The following is a 16,631-nucleotide window of genomic DNA, read 5'->3' on the forward strand; positions in this document are numbered from 1 at the left end:
GAAAGAAAACAACAACAACAATGTCAGACATTTCATTTGACATTTGACAGATTGTCTCCAGTCCTTTCTGTAACTCTGCCAGGTAGGTGTGATGAACCCCCTTTATATCTGAGGAAGCGGCCTCAGAGAGGTGACTTGCTTAACTGGCAGGGCTAGTAAATAGCAAGTGCTGTCTGACCTGCTGCTTACTGCAAGCTGCCTCCTCTCTCTTCTTGGATGCGCATTGCAGGTTTAGGACACACAGAGTGTTACCGCCCAGAAAGGGCTCACACATCAGCTCGTACACGCTGAGCATTTCAATAACGCTTAGGCAAGTCACACTTAAGAGACGGGAAATGCCTTCTAGGTCTTGATTCCCAAGCTACAGACTCTGCATGCTCGGTAAGGTGCAAGCTGCCTTAGCCCTCTTTCTCGCCTTCCTCCGCTAAAATATAAGGCATATTGAAAAGACACTGAACCTTATAGTTAAAGTAATTTTTTAAATTTAAATTAGCCTAGTACTCATAGTTCAAAGACTAGGTGCAAGAAGAATGTAGTGAGTGAAGGTCTGAATTGAATTTTGATTCATAAGACTTCATGTTGACGGCAAAAGAGGCCGAGACTTTGGTATTGTTTCAGTGCTGATTCCCTATGAAGATGCTGGATGCAGCTATGACACCATATAATGCCACTCTTTTAAATACAGTTAGATATATTTCAGGTACATAATCCACACTGCTTAAATATAGGATACATAAATTGTCAATAGACTAGATTTTAAAAATCTGTCAAAGCCTTCAAAAGATGTATTATTTTCCAAATGAATTTTAAATTACTGGTTGTTTCAAATTCTTTAGGAAAGAATTTTCCAATTCTGTTCTACTCTGTTAGCTATCAAATAATTTTCAGTACTTAATACTTAACTGCGTACTCCGTGACTGCCTCTCGCTACTATTTTCAACACTGGTGATACAGTAATGAATAAAATGAAGAAACTCTCTGCCCTCCTGGAGCTTACAATCTAGCAGAAGAGGACAAACTAGTAAATAAATACATCAGGTGGTGATGGAGAAATAGGCCGGTGGGGATAGGTTAATGGTAGAAGTGATGGTTGTTGCCCTGTTGTGTAGACATGGTGGTTAAAGCAAGCCTTTCTAATAGGATCAAATTCAAAGAGGCCTCAAGAAGTGACAGTTCAGTTTTTTGAATGAAAAACATTTCAGTCATAGGGAACAAGTATAAAGACTGAAGTTTCAGGGGGTACTAGGGAGACCAGTTAGGGAGCTATGGACATAGGGCAGGCAAAAAGTAAAAGGTGATGTGACATAAGAGTGATAGCAGGGAAGTTCACAATCTATCCAGTATTGCTTGTTAGATTGGCTTTGTGCTATGAGAGAAAAATGAGTCAAGGATGACTCATTGACACTTGAACCATTTACTAAGAAAGGAAATATTTCAGGAGGAGCAGGCTCCTTATGTTGAGTCTGTATCTTTTAGAGGTATATTCTGAAATTTGTATAAATTGTACCATGTCTGAGAATTACTTTAAAATATTTCAGAAGAAAAAATGGGAACAGTTAAAACAACATTGGCAGAATGTTGATAGTTTGAAGCTGGGTTGTGGGTTCATGAGGTTTCATTATACTATTATGCTTTTGTATATGTTTGACATTTCTATAATACTTTTTAAAAATAAAATATATAAGGGAAAAAAGATGGTTCCAAAATGTAACGTGAAATTTGGGATGCTGTCTGGTAATTTTCAACAAAACACTGCTTATCAGTATTTAGTCAGTAACTGAGTTCCTACTTTAAATTGAATTGACATCAGTATAGTGCCAAAGTGCCAAGTTTCATGCTAAGAATAGAGTAAGAGTTATGTATGCCAATTACTCGTTATAAGTAATAAGAACAATAGGAATGGAATTCAAGTTCACATTTATACCTTAAGGAATAGGCCATTCTCTGGTTAGCAACTGCCATACATATTTTCATTTTACTTAAAAAAAATTTTAATTAAAAATAGAATTGGCCCCTATTTTTTTAAAAGTAAAATCAAACTATTAAAGCATATAAATGGGTCTCATCACTCCATTCTCACCCTTCTAAAATGTATGTGCCTTAGTACTTTAAAAAAAGTATGTTAAGGTAAAATATACACTGAGCGGCTAGGTTATTATGATCACCCCATCAGTACTTCATTGACACTTTGAAAAATGCTGAATATTGAAAACTTCCTAAGCAAATACTCTCAAGGTTTTATTATTATTATTTGCATAATTAATTCACTTCATTGTACTGATGGGGTGGTTATAATAATCTGGCCAGTCATAATAATCTGGCCACTCGGTGTATAAATGAATAGGAATATCCATTCCTTAATAGTCCATTTGGGTGGATTTGTTGTGAAATTTGGGATGCTGTCTGGTAATTTTCAACAAAACACTGCTTATCAGTATTTAGTCAGTAACTGAGTTCCTACTTTAAATTGAATTGACATCAGTATAGTGCCAAAGTGCATAAAATATGTATGGCAGTTGCTAACCAGAGAATGGCCTCAAAACAATAGAATACAAGAGCATCAAGTTATTTATCTTCCATCAGTTGTTACTTTATTAGTGTCTTAAAAACCATTTATTAATTCATGGAATCTCTCTTCAGTCCAAACTCCTTTGTTGAGCATTAAATACTCCCTCCCAGCTTTATATTTCCTCTTACTCATATATAAACATTATTCCTATCAAATTATTTTCTAATTTCAAAAATATCTTGTACTTTTCTAATTCTTGAATGCTCTCTTTGCCTCTTTGTAATCTTTCTTGCTCTCAAGATACAACTTCAAGTCCATCTCAGACCACAGGTACTTAGTATGAAATCCTGTGTCATTTATCAATTCTGTATGTGGCAATTTTCTCCTAATGCACTGTTATGTAAGGTCCCTTGGAGCTCTAAAATTCTGTTATTCTGCTGGGATCCAACCAGTGACCTTTATGAAGGTCAATATGGTAAGGGGGAAAACTACCATTTGACAGAGATGTGTCTGGCACTCCTGCTTCCAATTAACTCCCTAAATCTGATCAGCCGGACCCTGGGCTGGGTGCCCTTCACAAGGGGGGGATGGTGGCCTTCAATCTTATTAAAGGCCAGCTCTCCTTTAATAAGATTGTATGTCTCAAAGAATTCTTTCTTTCTTATTCCCTTCTCACAACATCCAACATGGTTTTTAATTTTTTATATCATTTTCTCCAAGCAAGGCAGTAACCATAAATAAAGTTTACTCTTTGAATCATTTAGCACGTTAAATAATTTTGTTATTTTCATTAGTATTTTTCTAATATTATATCTGCTGACCTTGAAGTTGATTAATTCTAAAATATTAAATTTCAACTCACCTTATATTTATTGAGTACCTCTTAGTATGTTTGGCATTGAAGAATTCAAAGCTGAATAAGACCAAGTTGCTGCCCTCAAAGGACTTCATAGCCTAGTCCTAATTTGTCATAATTAAATATTTTACTCTTTTTAGTAAATATCTATTTTATGAATTACTGTTCTCTTACTTGGTTTAATAATTATTTCAAGTGTGCATATTTTAAATCCAGAATTGATATTGAAGCAAAACTGTGCTCACCTTTAAAAGGAGAGTGTATACTTTCTAAAAAATTTTCTCAAACTAAATTACATAGGAAGGGGGTTTATATTAATTTCCTTTGAACTGACTACTGAAGTTACATTATGAACTTCATGACTGCCAGATATTCTCCCACTTAATTTACCAAGCATTAATGGTGGGTCTAAGCTGGTGATAAAAAGATGAGTATGATGCAGCCCTCAACTAGCTCCTATCAGGTGTTATTTGGATGGAATTCCATCTTGGCCAAATACTTTCAAGCCCTTCTGAAATTCCATTTCCTTCATAGAATTTAAACTGCAAATAACTTCACCATGTCTCTCAAATTCTAATATATAATACATGTGACATTCAAAGTCCATACATTTACTCATTATATAAAAACTGTGTATTTAGTGCCACCCGAAACTGTGTTCACATCCTTTGGTACTATTGGCATTAACAGACTACTAAGTAGAAGATGGTTTCTTAACCTAATGTTAAAATAATTATGTATGAGTTTAGAACAGTGGTTCTCAGTCTTAGCTGCACTTAAAATTAACTGAGGGATCTTTACAAGCCACACCCTAGTCCATATTCAATTAGAATCTTTGGGGTTTGATTCAGCATCAGTGCTTTTGAAAATTCCCCCAAGTAATTCCAAAGAGCAGCCAAAATTGAGTACCAGTTGAGAAGAATCTCCTTTATAGTTTACTAATACATTATATTCAGAATGTTATACATTCCCCCCCTCAAGAACTTTGTTACTTTTAAAATATTACTTTACCCAGAGAATTGATGGTTAGACTTTATATGAATAGATGTCTTGGATCACACAGCCTTTTTACTTGTGGTTCTTTTTTCTTTCTAATAAAGCAGAGTAGGGAATCCAGGTTCTTTATGTCATACTGTAGGCTACATTCCTGTCCCGTAGTGAAGGGAGGATTACAGGGCCTGGCAAAATATGACTGACTCAAAGACAATCCTTTACAGTAAATACTTGCTGTCAAAAAAATTAATACTTTAAATTAATACTTTCTATTACCATTATCCAAACATATTCTGTGGTTCCTTGTCCCTGTGTCTTTGTTCACAGCACTCCTATCCTACAGTCTCCCTCTGCTCCCTACATGATAGTCAATAATCAAATTAAAGGTAACCTTAATCCTACATAGAACAAACAAAAAGAGAGTGGAGACATAACCATATTGCTAATGTTACATATTTAAGTTGAAATTATAAATTTAAATTATTATTACTTAAATGTGCAATTATAGAAGGCTTGATCATTCCCATGATTTTATCATGGGGGCATAAGGATTTTTCCCATTGTTAATCAGAAGGTATGACATATTAAAATAACAAAATAGTACAATATTTAATAGATACATTTTTGTCTAAAACATTTTTAAGAATGCATCTACTGCAGAAAATGAGTTATATCAAATAAATTAAAGAGGTTTAGATTATTAATGAAAATATGTATGTAGAATATAGTATATATTTTCTTCTCTATGTGAGATGTATAATCAACATAATACATGGTTCTTGCCCTCAAGGCTTTCATGATCTTAACAGCATTGCCTAAAGGTAAACATAAAATTATAACGTACCTTTTTCATAAGGACAAAAAAAAACCATTTAAAAAAAAAAAAAGATTCCTTTCCTAATTACCTAAAAATTTGAATTTTACCCTTAAGAATTTTAGTTTTCAATATCTTTCAACCCAAAATTATTAACTTTGTAGAATTTTAATAATAGTTGTAATTAGAAACTACAGTTGATTTTATTTCTCAATAAAATCCTTTACTAGACCCTTTTTATACTTCTGTATTTTTAACAGTGTCAGGGTTTTGATATATGTTAGAAAATGCCATTTACTAAGCTGTACATTTTATATCAAACTGTCCAAAAATCATTATATAGGTAAGTATCATAATTTCAGTAATGAAGAAGTTGAGGATCAGACTATTTAATAGTTTGCCCAAGGTTTCATATTCATACAAATACATGATTTGTTGCAAATACTCATCTTTGCTCTAGTACACTTTCACACTTAAAAAAAAAAAAGTATATTTAATTAGAGATACCTGTAAGGTAGTGTTATGAGAATCCCAAAGAAAATATTAAATAATTAAGCAAACAAGCCTTTTGACCTGAAGATTGAAATGTTTGTTTTTCAAATAATTAACTTTTTAAGTGCTGGTTGTCTGAAATATTGGGGAAAACTTGCCCTGAAACCTAACCTGTATCAGGTAAACTAAATGACTTTCTTAAATCACTATTTATAAACATTTTTTAGTAATGTCTAGCCCATTTGTTTAATTTCATTGTGTTTGTAAAAAACATCAACATGGCCCTAGCTGGTTTGGTTCCGTGGATAGAGCATTAGCCTGCGGACAGAAGGGTCCCGAATTCGGTTCTGGTCAAGGGCACATACCTTGCTTGGTGGCAGGCTCCTCCCCGTCCCAGCGTGTGTGAGGGAACCAATAGATGTGTTTCTCTCACATCAATATTTCTCTCGTGTCTTTTCCTCTCTCTTCCACTCTCTCTAAAAATCAATAGGAAAATATCCTTGGATGCATATTAAAAAAAAAAACTCAATAAAGTTCACCATGATTTTATGTACTGAAAAAAATAGGCCTGCAGGTTTATAATGTTTGGGTAATATTTTTCATTTAGCTCTCTTATAATAGTTCTTAGCAGAGTGCTTTGCAAAAGACTGACTTAATAAATACTGGTTCTTAATTATGGATCTGTTGATTGTTGTATTAATCTAGTCTTGGTTTTTAAGTATAAATTAAGGCTTCTACCAAAAAATAATAATAATATTTAGAGCCACTAATGATCCTCCAGAAATGCAACTGGAAGATAAATCATCAGAGGACTCTATACTCTTCCCTTGTGTCTTTACAGAGCTCATTTTTTATCATCCCATCTCAGTTGTTACCAGTTCAGAGAGGCTATTTTTCTTACCATTCACATCTGGCAATCCTCAAACTCCTGCTCCCTCTTCCAGGCCCAGCTTGCATATCCCTCTGCCTTTTAAACCTGATTCTCCTGCCCTCCTTCTCCCTGCAGAATGAATTCTTCAGTTCTCTACACTTGAATTCATTAATCCAAGCAGTTATTCATTTAGTAACTCAAGAAATAATAGGACCACCTATGTTGGTCCTCTGTCCACCTTTTTATCTTTGTATCCTTATCAGAGTATTACTTGTTTATCGTCTAGATGATCTACTGGTAGATTATCCTTTGTAGATAATGTTAACCTGTGTGTATTAACATGTAAAATTCTAATCTATATCTCTACAGTAGGTCTGTTGCTTAGAATCTTAGGGACCTGAAAGAAGACTAGAGTTCTCTCTTAAGATCGAGATTGCATAGTTACCCAGCTGACCTTGGGAGAAGGGTTTTGATTTTTGCCTAATGCCTCTCCTATCCTCAGTTACAAAACACTCAAGTTTATGGGCTTAGGGCGGCAATACCTTTGGAACTGCTTTTCTCAGTCCCACCCATTGGGTCAGGGCTTGGCTAAGGCCTAAGACTTTACAAAAACTATTAAAGCTGTTATTTCTAGCACCTGAATAAGACCTTGGTGGGGGTTATAAAGTCTAAACATTCTAGAGGACCTTTCAGCTAAAAGTGCTAAATTATAATCAACTGAAAGTATTAGACCAAAAACAAAGATGCTGGAAGAAACATAATAAAACTCAGACAAGTGGAGCAGAAGATATTTTAAGAAATGAGAGGGGGCAGAAAAAGCAAGGTGAACATTATATTTTGTAACCCAGAAATGAGTCATGATTAATGAGCATAGAATTAATGCTAGTAGTATGCCTGTGTTATGATGGGAAAAGCCACATATTCTAGAAAAAAAAAATATGCATGATAAGCAGGCTGAGTCATCACTTCTAGTATTTAATGAAAAATATCCAGAAGTCTTCATAAAATCTAAAAGGAAGGAAATATTTTTGCTTCTTTGTTACTGTGTGTGCAGTGCTGCTTTTCCTGGAAAACCAACACAAGATAATGTACATTGAGTATATTTAACTACATTTTGTGATCTTTAAAAGATGCCTCCATAGTATGGATAGGATATATTCCAAAAATTAGTCTATACATCGATTGCTGGAACATATCCTGAAGAAACAACTTGAATGATAGTTTTTCAGAACATCTCATAAAACCCTATCTAACTAGGTGTGATTAAAGTGCCAATAATATAATACCACATTAAACATAAACAGCCCTTTTTAAATTCAATAACAATGACCAGATACTGAACAATGTGATTTACATTCATACTCTTAATTAACTTTCAAAGTACTGTAAGATATATATTGACTCTTCTTTATGATAGAGGATACCTAAGGAAAAAATATTCAAAAGCTTGCTCAGATCACACAGCATTGCAGTCAGGGTATGAAATCATATCCAGCTGACTCAAAGCTCTTACTCCTTACCACTGTGCTACCTTTATAATATTTATATACCAGAAATATTTATATACCAGACAGTGTGTTCAATTTTCTGTAGAATTCACATCATACATTTTAGCAGAACTGAGGATATGTGTTAACTATAAGATAGGATCATAATGAATGCTACAAAAGAGGTATAGATAAGGGTAAAATTATCGTAGAAGCAAAAACAGTAACATTTACATGCAGTGGTTTACAAATAGTTGTATGTTTGGGATTCTTTGGATTTGAGTTTTGTTTTTAATTATTAATATAGGTTGCTAAAATGTATTTGCAATATATTTAATATTGTTTTTAAAATAATCACTAACAGTTCACAGAAGAAAAGCTTGGCCAGGCAGAGAAGACAGAATTGGATGCTCACTTAGAGAACCTTCTTAGCAAAGCTGAATGTACCAAAATATGGACAGAAAAAATAATGAAACAAACTGAAGTGTTATTGCAACCAAATCCAAGTAAGAAACTTTTTACCTTTTGCCTACCTTATTGACTATTCCTATTAAAAAGTTCTGTTAGTAGGATTTTTAATATTAAAAAAAGTTTTAATTTCTATTGGAAAACAGAATTTTTTGTTTATAGCTTTGAGATTATGGTTATTTTTTGTGTGCCTTAGTTAAGAAGAGGGTGATAAACATTTCTTTGTGCATCACTTAACAAACTGACAACATTTTTCAGGCTTTTGTAAAATCCTCTTGAAAATTCAATTTCAGGCAATGACTTTGAAGTTTAAGAGATATAAAGGTCTATGAAAATAAATTACTCTTCCTGCTTCATCCAAGGAAGAATTATTCCTAAATAATTAAGGGGAAAGTTAATTCGTTACCACTTGTTTATGTTAAGTTTTATGTTTTTACAGAAATTACTCCATTTGATTTTCTGACAACCCTAAGCAGATCACTAAATAACCAAATAACCTTGCAAATAAGATGCACCATAATTGTTTATTAATTGAAACTCACAAGTTAGCATTTTTGTCTAATTTAGTATAGCTAATTAGAAGGGGAACTTGAACTAGAACCAAGCACATTGATATTCTTCACTGGGAGCTTATATATCAAAATTGAAGGACAAAGGCAACAATGCATGCTTTCCTTCCTCCTTTCCCCCAATGTTATTGTGACCATGTTGTGAGTGCCATAAACTTATTTTTAAGTACTTAAAATTCCAACTTTGTTGCTATTGCATAAAAACTCAAGCACTGTACAAACTATTAGTAATTCTGTGCAGTTTTATTTAAATTGCAGTGACTTTTTAAACTAAGCCTTTTACACTTTGAGGCCTAGTCTTTGGATACTATGTGGTATTTGTTATTCACTTAAGGCTACTTAAATTATATACCATGGCACCTAAAAAAAAAAAGTAGAAGGTTTTCCTCTTATTCCTTCCTCTATCCAGAATTCCTAGCACACATAGTCTGTTCTAAAAGATGTTTTCCAGAATGGCAAAGTTATGCATGACTGGTAAACAGGAATGGTGTTCTTATAAAGAAGTTATAATGGCTCATAAATATTATTTTATATTAGTGTTTTAATTCAAAAGTAGTAACAGAATTCTTTTTATTTTTTTGTTTGTGCTCTGGTTATAGAGTTACTTAGGTTTTGTGTGGCTAAACCCAGCTCTTTTTCTGTAAGCCCTGTTATTTTTAGTGTATGATTTTTTAGAACCTAGGGTTTTTCAGAAATATATATTGAATTATAGCAGAGTTGCATAAATGTTTTTTAAGACTTAGTGAAATGAAACATTTATTTAAAATATACCAAATGTTTTATTAACTGAATGAAATCAACATGGGATTTATACTTTTGACCAAATAGGTAGAAAGCAGCAAAGCTAAGAAGTACTGTGGTGGTCAGAAAATGAGATTCTGAAACTTAGGTAACATCATCTAAATGATTCATTTTAAACTGACTCATTTTGGTTTTAACTAATTTAATGGCTTTTAAATTCCTGCTTAAAAACTCTTCAGATATGTTTTTATAATGAACACTTTTGCCAATTCCTGAAGTGTTTCTGTATTGGTTTAGCTTATTTTTGAAATTTCAGTGCACTATGTAAAACTTAAACTTGTGGAGGAATTATGTGAGATAATTAAAAGGAACATATTTAACTTCTTTTTGGATTATAATTTTAATTTATATTTAATCATTGTTTCTGGAAATTTGGACTTTTTCTCATTTGTCTCTGAAATACCTAACTATTAGGCAGCAATGTGAATGTGAGTTTCTTGACTATTACACTAAAATGTTTATTCATATTTTTCCTTTCCATTTATACTAATGTTCTATAATTGCTTTTAACCTTTTGTCTTGTAATTTAATCTTATTTGTAATGGTGAAATCTTGAGTGACTACATGCTCAGAGGTATCTATGTATCTATATACTTTAAATATAATTAAATACAATTAAGCCAAGGCATCATATTGCTGATTTCTTTCTGAAGACTATTCCAAGCCTGGATTACTCTATTCTTAAACCCCTATGCCTATATTTAGACTCTAGGAGGGAGAGACAGCTTTGAGCAAGCAAAAGCCCAAAAAAGATGTCAGAAGTATATGACTCTTTGGTTCTTAAAGGTACCTTATATCCATATTTTCATAGTTGAAAAATCCTGCTTTTGAAATTGAAAACATATATTCAGAGATAAAAGTTAGACATTATATGAATGGGGCAAATGCAATTTTACTAGATATAAAGTGAATACCAGCCCTTTTTTGGAACTTAAAATCCCATAAAATACTCATATAATGGTTTTACTTTACTTTAAAATATTTTGTTCCAAAATATTTTTCATATTTCTAAAATAGTAAGTTTCTTAGAGCTATATAATACTCAATATATAAATTAAAAAATTATCCTATATAATAAAAGGGTAATATGCAAATCGACCGAACAACGGAATAACCAGTGGCTGTGATGTGCACTGACCACCAGGGGGCAGACACTCAATGCAGAAGCTGCCCCGTGGTGGTCAGTGCTCTACCACAGGGGGAGTGCCACTCAGCCACAAGCTGGATTGATGCCTGGCAAGCACAGTGGTGGTGACGGGAACCTCTCCCGCCTCCGCAGCAGCGCTAAGGATGTCCCACTGCAGCTTAGGCCCGCTCTCCAATGTCCCACTGCAGCTTAGGCCCGCTCCCCGTGGGGAGCGGGCCTAAGCTGTGAGTCAGACATCCCCTGAGGGCTCCCGGACTGCAAAAGGGTGAGGGACCCCCCCTACCCCTAGAGTACACGAACGTTGTATGCTGGGCCTCCAGTATATTAATATAAGTACTTGAAAGCATGCTAATTTCATATTAATTTTCCAGGGTGATAAATGTCTGGTAGTGGAACAAAAGAGTCTTTTAAATAGTTTTGCTATTTTGAAATTGGTAATTTTAAACTGTTCTTGTAGATGCCAGAATAGAAGAATTTGTTTATGAGAAACTGGATAGAAAAGCTCCAAGTCGTGTAAACAACCCAGAACTTTTGGGACAATATATGATTGATGCAGGGACTGAGTTTGGCCCTGGAACAGCTTATGGTAAGTGAGAGGCAAAAGGTCTATTAACAAATATCTTGTAGATTTTTTCTACTTAAAGACATCATTAACATTTACCTAATATCAGTGGAATCACTTTTAACTTCAAAATTTTTATGTTAAAATTTTCAATGAAGTGAGAATTATCAGTAACAAATAAGTATGTTCATTTCAATTTAATTTAATTTATTTAAGCATATGTTGTTCTGAGATTTCATATGATCTTTTTAGGTTTAAAATGTTAAATGGATTCTTCACTTGTACTCTTGCAATATCTCTGTTGTGGTACTTAAGATACATTGTAGTTTTTGTTTACATATGTCTCTTTTTTTCAAGCTTCTTGAGGGCTTATTTTATAAGTGGGAATCACTGTTACTTTCATTACACATAATGTCATTAATATAAAAATGTTAACAATGGTTATCTGTGGATGTTTGGATTACATTTCATTTCTATTTTCTTCATATAGTTTCATTTTTTTATGATCATGTTTTACAGTTTCTCCAGCTTTGTTAGTTGTTATACTGACTCTTTTAATGTATAACTCTGGAGTTCAAAGTTATATACTATTATCCTTCAAATCTAATTTTCTCAGAATATACAGCAATTTTGGATTTCTATAGCTTTTTTCCTATTGTTTGTCTTTTTAAGACTTCTGCAAGAAATTGGTTCTAAAAATGGATATGAAATGATAGGTAAAATAAATGATTTTTTATATATAGTCCTGATTTATAAAATAGTTCATAAATTCTGGAACTTAAACTTTAGTAGATCTCTTCTTTATGTCAGAGGAAATAACCTAAATACTAATCAGTGCCATTTAACCCATTTAGATGTACAACTTTAAAATTTTTACATTGTGTTCTTCAAAATATAATTTTTTTCAGAAGTAGGGAGATACTTTAAATCTTTACAGTTTTATTTCTAAAGTTTAACTATTAATTTTAGAAAAACTATATACATTAAGCAGATTTTTTTATTATCTGCTTATGCCAGGCACAGTTTTACGGAGTTATAAAAGTTTAAGGAGACCCAGGTCTTTCCTTCACCAAAATGAAGGCCTGGTGGAACATGATCATTTGAAAGGCTTCTAAATTTTTTTCTTTTATAATTTACTTAATCTGTTTTTATCTCTAATAATTCCATTGAATATACCCTGATTATTGGAATTGGGCTTTGAGAATATATATTATTAATTGATAATAGCTAACAATTGAGTATTCCAAGCATTGGAATACTGTATATAAGTATTATTTCAATAAATCCCCACTTTATATCCTACTTATAAATTCTATCTCCATTTTAAAAAAAGGAAACTGAGTCTAAGAAAGGTTACATAATTCATCCATGATTGTATACCTAGTAATTCAAATGTAGATCTGTATCCAGAAATTGAGCTCTTAACTGCTATGTTATATTATTACTTCCTTACCAATCAGATCTAATCTCATTCTAACGTGAAGGAATTAAGTTCCACAGAACTAAAACTTATTAGAGATAGAACTGGGAGTATAATCTTAATCCTGTGGTTCCCTTTTCTTTCACTATTTTCCACAGTACTTTTCTTTCAAAACATGGATTTTTTCTTTAACTTAAAATACAAATATAGGGCATACTGTTATTTATAGATATTTGAGATAAGTACATAAATATAGAAACAGAAGTCAAATTTTGACTTGATCTACTTAGTAAAATATTTTAAGCACTATACTTTTATGAACAAATCTACACTATTTGAGCTGTGATGGTACATACTTTTCATTGTATCCATCCTCTTTTGTCCCATTGATACAATTAGTACAATTAACTCTGACATGAGTTTATCTTTGTCATTTTTATTTAGATGTTTATAATCCTAATAACTTTTAAAATAAAACTGCCTTATTTTACAGTTATTTTATTTAAAATAAAAGTTATTTCTATTTGATTTTTACTTAAGTAAACAAGTGACAACTATGAAGCAGATCAAATTGCTGATTTATGTTGACATGATTCTGTTTTCCAACATTATCAGACAATGGTTTAAAAAAAAACTTTTTTTTTCCTTTTCAGGTAATGCTCTTATTAAGTGTGGAGAAACACAAAAGCGAATTGGAACTGCAGACAGAGAGCTGATTCAAACAGCAGCTTTAAATTTTCTCACTCCTTTAAGAAACTTTATAGAAGGAGATTATAAAACAATTGCTGTGAGTTGAAAGTGCTTTAATTTTTATTAAAATATTTAGATATATATTTACAGTTTTTAGTGAATAATTTGCCATCTTAACTATGTAGATGTCACAGATTAGAAATTTTAAATAACCTAGCTAGGTATGCATTTAACAGAACACAAAGCTAATTAAAATAAAGGACTATTGATGAATCGGACTCCTTTTTTGTGTCCCTGTTATTGAGATACTCTTACATCATTCTTACTTATTACCAGCATTAAAATCTATAGAGAGAGGTTCCTGTAATGATTATTAAAATATGGCACAAAATATCACCATAGTATAGCCATTAAACTGGGAGCCAGAAACTTAATTATTAGAAGCTATATTTCTGGCTATTAGACTTCCTGTCTTTTTGCATCCCTAGAAGTCTGTTTTCTTTTCACATAGCTGTGTTATTTGCTGATGTGTAAGAAATATCACTTTCCCAAACCCAATCTATTAGTCTATTATTAAGTGATGGAGGATGGAGATTTAGGTGGCTATTTTTTCTAAGATTATTGCAAGACTGCTCTATTTTAAATATTGCAGGTTTCGTGTTATAAAATATTACAGAAAACATATTTACAATGAATTTATCTCTAGGTAAAAGTATTTGGCTGAGACAAAGGAAAAATCAGCAAGTTGAAATACAATTTAAAAGATATTAGATTGTCAATGGGATGAAATTTGATATATGAAATCTGTCTAAAAATTAATAAAACAAAAACAGTGACTATTTTATAGAAGCTTGAAGTTCCCATGAGAAATTTGATAATTATTCATTATCTATTCTGTAAGTTGGAGTAGTAGAGTTGCTCTCTATGCTATGGTACATGTGATCACATAGCGTATCAAGCAGCTTTACACCAGGCCTATACTTCCTTCATCATAGGCACTTTCTAGATAAACTGTAATGCTGTAAAAGTTTTTCATTCCAGTCTGGCCGGTGTGACTCAGTGGTTAAGCATCGACCCATGTACCAAGAGGTTGTGGTTCGATACCCGGTCAAGGCACATGCCCGGGTTGCAGGCTTGATCCACAGTGTGGGGTGTGCAGGAGGCAGCCAATCGATGTTTCTCTCTTCTCTCTGAAATCAGTAAAAATACTTAAATTTTTTTTAAGTTTTTCATCCTGGGCACTACTGACATTTTAGGCTGAATAATTCTTTGTTGTGGGAGCTATACTGCATTGTGGGATGTTTAGCAGCATTCTTGGCTTCTACCATTAGATGCTAGTAATATTCCTCCCCCAGTTATGATAACCAAGAAGATATTGCCAAATGTTTCCTGGGGAGCAAAATCGCAAAGTATTAAAAATAATATTTCTGTTTTCACTGTCACCTACCATCTTACCCAGATATCCAGAATGTCTCTATTGTTTTAAAATTGAGAACAGTAGGAAAAAGGAGTCAAATACTGTATAGCCAGTTTTGTAATTATAGATCTCAGTTTATTAGATGATTCTTATATTTTATGGAAAATAATACTTTAAATACTAATGTAAAATAATATTTTAAAAGTATGCTCTTACTGGATTTTAATATTATTAGCCTTTATATTTTTCTTATAGAAAGAAAGAAAGCTACTACAAAATAAGAGACTGGATTTGGATGCTGCAAAAACCAGACTAAAAAAGGCAAAAGCTGCAGAAACTAGAGCTTCAGTAAGTAGTGTTCTTTAATTTAAAAAACATTTTAGGTTAATAATTTTCAGACTTGTAAAATATTTTACTCATATACAGTGCAAGCTACAATTTGTCAATAAGACTAGAATATGACTTTAGAGTGTTGTTTTTGTTATCAGAACTTAATACATCCAAATCAGTGCAAAGTAGTTATATCAGCAGGCAATATTCTTATTTCAGTGATACCCCTGTTGCTAAAAAACAAAAATTATGAGAATTATGAGCTCCTCAAGCTGTGTCATGTTGTTTAAATATCCTCAGTCACCAGTGATTGCAAATAGATTTTTTGGAGATAGCTTTATTATATTTGAAATAGAAAAACAAATAGTAATTCAGATGAGAATGAATCACACTAGAGAATGCTTGTGTGTGGCTTAAAAGGTAGATGTAACTCGTTCCACATGTGACTCAAACTGACTAAAGGAGTTGTCACCAAGAATAGCTCCAAAAACATTCAAACAGTGGCAACAGGGACTGACAGGTGACTGCTTTGCAGGGAAGGAAACCTATTTGGATAAACAACTTGTATACTTTCCATAAAAACAATCTCAGATAAAACTGAGTGGGTATATATTAAATGTAGTAATTCAATGATATGTATATAAAACTTTGTGTAAAGGTTTTATTTATAAGCTTCTTATTTAATCTAACATTTATATTGTTTAAATCTTTATTCCAAAGTTTGAAGAGATGAATCAGATTTGAATTGGAACAACTTTGTGATAGTACAAATATAAACAAGTCTGGATTTATCAGAGGACGCTAATAAGTTAATTCTTAATTTGAGCTAAGAGATATGTTTTGTTAAAAGCCTTATTACATTCCCCCTGCCTTCTGTTCACAATTCACTACCACTACCACCATCAAAAATCATTGCCTTAAGGAGCATGTTACCACAGTATTGGTAAAAGTCTCTTGTGCCTGTCATTTTGGGAAAGAAAAGACTAAGACTTGATTTTGAATGAAATTTAAAACTGATAACTTGGTATTGGACAGTGATGTCTTATGAGATTACCCCAGTACCTTGTATGTGCAAAATAAATTATTTTCTTCTATACTGTTTCTCTTTTGGAGATTCTGTATTAGTTACTGCAGGAAACGTGCTATCTTTGACAGGACAGTAATTCCAAACTCACTGTCAATTTTACCTCAGAATTATCCTGATA

The 16,631-nt window shown here is 32.6% G+C and overlaps 1 protein-coding gene across 4 annotated transcripts in view; it reads left to right on the top strand.

Annotated features, from left to right (window-relative positions):
• The window catches only part of SH3GLB1 (SH3 domain containing GRB2 like, endophilin B1), a 31,617-nt gene that overhangs the window by 1,252 nt on the left and 13,734 nt on the right, over window positions 1–16,631 (top strand). For 3 of the 4 annotated variants that reach the window (XM_070405511.1, XM_070405512.1, XM_070405513.1), the window contains exons 2-5: window positions 8,387–8,528; window positions 11,465–11,593; window positions 13,643–13,776; window positions 15,352–15,444. In XM_070405511.1, coding sequence (XP_070261612.1) covers window positions 8,387–8,528; window positions 11,465–11,593; window positions 13,643–13,776; window positions 15,352–15,444 — 498 coding nt within the window. The remainder of the gene's footprint in view (window positions 1–8,386; window positions 8,529–11,464; window positions 11,594–13,642; window positions 13,777–15,351; window positions 15,445–16,631) is intronic. The other variant, XM_070405514.1, reaches the window with a different exon arrangement.

Source organism: Myotis yumanensis, unplaced genomic scaffold (assembly GCF_028538775.1).
Source record: "Myotis yumanensis isolate MYYU_CA2020_CCGP unplaced genomic scaffold, mMyoYum1.0.hap1 SCAF_2, whole genome shotgun sequence".
NCBI lineage: Eukaryota > Metazoa > Chordata > Mammalia > Chiroptera > Vespertilionidae > Myotis > Myotis yumanensis.